Source organism: Populus euphratica, unplaced genomic scaffold (genome assembly GCF_000495115.2).
Source record: "Populus euphratica unplaced genomic scaffold, PopEup_1.0 scaffold31.1, whole genome shotgun sequence".
NCBI classification, from domain to species: domain Eukaryota; kingdom Viridiplantae; phylum Streptophyta; class Magnoliopsida; order Malpighiales; family Salicaceae; genus Populus; species Populus euphratica.
Window position 1 is genome coordinate 4,068,286 of NW_011499850.1, and position 4,145 is coordinate 4,072,430.

A 4,145-nucleotide genomic window follows, 5' to 3' on the forward strand; every position below is an offset into this window, starting at 1 on the left:
TTTCTTTTTTGGATAATTCGTACTAGTGACCTTGTTCGTGACTAAACTGGGAAAGTCACCTCCATCTTCAAGCAGAGGCACCACCTTAAAACTAAAATTTAAATGTTCTCGATCTCCTGGTTGAAGCAGTACGCAGGAGCTTGAGTCACTGAATCATCCAAAAGCACTGCGCCTACGTCAAAAGTTATCACATGAGTGGAAATACCTGCAAATATAATCAGGTTGTAAACAGCAAACTACAAGGAATAACCATAATCAAATGAACATGAAGCACTGCAGCTTCAAATTAATAATAGAAATCATAAGCGATATCATACCATCGTTAAAATCTCATCTGACAGGCCTCTTCATATAAACATCCTCATAGTACCACATAGTGTCGATCTTCTCCCATGCATTGCGTAGATACCCATCAGTGACAGCAGTCCCTAGATATTCGGCTCCATCAAGAAAATCAGGCCTGGGAATACCCACATCATTGACCATAATCCGACAGCTATGAGGCTCGCTTAAAGTGTAATAGAAGGTTGTTCCATTATTCCACTCCGTGTCATATAACAAAACAGATAGTTGTTTCTGTATTATATTCACATTGCGGCCTCTAGGCCAATCATACCACAGATTGGTGATTTGGAGGCGTGTTGAGCTCAAGTTCATATACAAAAGTGCATGGAATTGTTCAGGCCATGGAGCGGGAATTGGGGCTGATGAGTGCTCTGGCTCAGGCCATTGAAGTGAAGGGTTTATGAGTTGGAGGACTACGAGGGTAATCCTTACAAATTGCGTGTGGAATTGTAGCTTCATCTTTCTCTGGGTTTTTTTTTTTTTTTGACTGGTTGTTTATCTCTTGCTAGTTTCTTCTTTATCTATAAGAGTGGGAGGTCACGTTGAAACGGATAATTAGCATGCCTAAATGTGTGGTTGTGAATGGAGTTCTTGTACGGAGGCTCCTGTACTCGAAGAAGCTAACCAAGCATCATATTAAAAAAAAAGAAAAAGAAGAGGAGGGACTTTCAGTATTACACTTCGTTTGTTTATATGGTGCAATTATGATTTTTTTAAATTAATTTGTTGATGTATTTTAAATTGTTTTGATGTTAAAAATAAATTTTAAAAAATAAAAAAATATTATTCTTTAAAAAAACTTTAAAAAGTAATCTTTCTTACATCTCAAACATGCTATTAAAATCAAACCAATATTCATTTATTATTTTATTCAATGGTGCTTTATAAATTCTTGATTAGTTTGAAGAGTTTTTACTTGATATTTTGAAAGTTTTTGATTGATTTTTATAATTTTTCAACATTTCCCTTTTGATTTCATTATTTCACAAATAAATGACATGACATGAAAAGCAATTCTAGATTATATTTACAAGAAACAGAATCCAACTCCAGAAGTAAGTTCAATTCGCTGCATCTATTATTAGTGAGAACTCTATTGCATATTATTTCCGATGAAGATGATCAGATAGAAGGAAAAAGGGGGGGGGGGGGGAGGGGGGGGGGGGTGGGGGGGCTCTAGTCATCTGTCTACGTGCCATTTTCTACAGTGCAGACTGGAAAATCATCTCAGCAAGTTCCTGCAAATGGCACGAATATCTTGAATTAGATTCTAGTCACATTCTAATAATTCAAATTTTAACAGAAGCAGGAAATAAGCACCAGTCGAGGAAACAAAAATTTAAAGGGAAGATGGATTCAATTATCAAAGAAAATAAAAACATGCTGGAGGTTCGTAGCAAAAGCTCAACCAGCACTTTCTAAAAGCACTGCATACTTTTATTTTTAACTTCTCATGCTAAAATCTGGATACTAATTCGGAAAGTTCTTGAAGTTCATGGATTATCTAGGAGTTTAGCCAATGGACTTGATGCATTTTGATCTTCTATGTTGAATGGATCACCTACCATGCATATAGAATGGAATTATCCTAGACTTAGCATAAATAAGAAATCATGGCTACTATGTATTTCAAGTCTGTATATTTCCTCTCTGAGAGAATAAAATATGAGATGTGTTGCCAACATGTTTCCATAATTATAGGAAATAAATCCTACAAAATTATCACTGATATGTAAAGGGAAAGCCAGCAGTTTTTCCATCACGTTTCCTGCTAGAACTCATGGAGAAACAAAAAAAATCCATTCAGTTTTTCAATCTATAATATCTGCATAAATGGGTCGGATTCATGGTGATGGACGTTTTGCAATTGCTGAAGCAAAAATTGTTACTATCCAAATACCTGCTTAGCAGATGGAACCTTGGGTTCACCCCATTTCATGGCCAGCTTCTCAAGCGTTTCAAAATCTCCCTTACCAGCCTGTTGGAAGATGCACTTCTTGTTAGCCACAAGGAAAATTAAAAAACATGACAAAATAGGAATAAGAAGCATGTTACCTCTACTTGCGCCCCGATTTCTGTATCAAAACTCTGATAGCGTTTGCGAACAAGCTCAGCCAATGAACCATCCTTTGTTCCGCAGCAAACAAATTCAAAGGCATCAAAATCAAGATAATAAAAACAACTTCCATGAAAAAAAGCTCGTAGAGAAGATGAAAATTAAAGATCTCACCTGAATCAACTTGGCAGCACTTCGGAGTCCACGAGCCAGGGTATCAATTCCATTAATATGAGCAAGGAATATGTCCTCAACTTCTGTACTCTCTCTTCGCCTAAAGAATCACATAATCAAGGTCATCACATAAGGTCTTCATTCTAAAGCTGAATGCAATACATCAAAATTGATAAAAATATTCAAGGAAGATGTGAAACTAACAGTTTTGCATAGAAAAGATCGGAATCAAATTTTATATAATAAATAAATAATAAAATATTTTTAAATGTTTTACTATTTTTAGAAAGTGTTTTTCGTTTAAAATAAAAGAAAAATATTTTTCTAGAAATTAAGCTAAAATTTTATTTGATTGGAAAATATATTTGATTAATCAATTTTTCTAATGGTAAAAAAATACAAAAAAATTTAGAAAATTATTTACAAAAAATTATTCCATAAAAACAAATCCTAAAAGTCATTGGTAGGCATAGAGAAGAGAAGTGGGGTTGATGGATTAAAGTTACATTTTATTTTCTTAATTTCAAGGTAAGAAATATGAATTATTTTATTTAGAAAACATCTTGGATTGATTGAGTTTTCTCTATACGAAAGGTGCATAAATATAACAATATTTAAAAAGTATTTGTATAAATTATCAAATATAATGAAAATAGTAGATTATATGGTATTGTAAGATGGATTAAGATTACTTAATGTTCTAAAAGCATGAAGTTACAATTAAAAATAAAAGTGAAAAATTGTCAATTGAGGTATTTGACCTAAAACCTATATTAAATAGATATATGTTTTTACCCAAAATTTATATGTAGGAAACACTTACTCTATCTTATTTCTAACACCATAAATGATATATTAATTCAATTTTTTTTAGAGAAAGTTATAGTGAAAATAATAAAAGATATGTAAACTTGGTAAAAAAAATAACATAATTATTCTGTCCAAGTCATGAATAGGGACTTGGGCCAAGTTATTTGGTGGAACAGGTTTAATAAGAAACCATGGATATAACCTTATTTAGCCTAAGATTTTAGATATGAATTTTAATTTTTTAAGATGGGATTTATCTAGGTGCTTGTTTATAATAACTAAAAGAAAAGTTAAAAGAGATTAGATATTTACTGTGTATACATTCATATTTTACCTTGGAGTGACACAACAATTATTTTTCTCTTTTAAAACAAAACCACATAATTTAGCTTGAGAGGTGATATGATTTTTTTTCATTATTACCAGATGGACCAAAGAGATCTCAATCATCTCACTATTTTATTGCATAATAAAATTATCAAGTAGCCCTCCAGTAAAATCCATTTAACTTACCTCCGTCCAGGGTTTTTTTTTTTTAAAAATTGATTCTAATTTAAAAACTGAAATTACTAAATTATCATTACAATCAAATTGTCTTACTAAATTGATTCTAATTTGAAAAGTAAAATTACTAAATTAGCATTACAATCAAATTGTCTTAGGCATGTGTCCAAGGATTTTTTTGTCATTTCATCTTCCCCTTGTGGTAATTAATAACTACACTCAATGGAAATTCAATATTTTAAAAATGTTAAATATT

At 31.9% G+C, this 4,145-nt stretch overlaps 1 protein-coding gene across 1 annotated transcript; it reads right to left on the bottom strand.

Annotated features, from left to right (window-relative positions):
* Nucleotides 1-98: 98 nt before the first annotated feature.
* On the bottom strand, nt 99-804 carry LOC105121336 (uncharacterized protein At4g14100-like). Its single transcript, XM_011019923.1, has 2 exons — nt 340-804; nt 99-236 (listed from the first exon to the last, which is right to left on the bottom strand). Exons 1-2 carry the CDS (start codon nt 802-804, stop codon nt 99-101), a joined length of 603 nt encoding a protein of 200 aa, XP_011018225.1.
* Nucleotides 805-4,145: the final 3,341 nt, after the last annotated feature.

Excerpts from the sequence above, each read along its gene's own strand:
- LOC105121336 (XM_011019923.1), bottom strand. The coding sequence starts at position 804 with ATGAAGCTACAATTCCACACGCAATTTGTAAGGATTACCCTCGTAGTC. Across the intron at positions 237-339 it reads ATGTTTATATGAAGAGGCCT|TTTGCTGTTTACAACCTGAT; the intron begins GTCAGATGAGAT and ends TATTCCTTGTAG.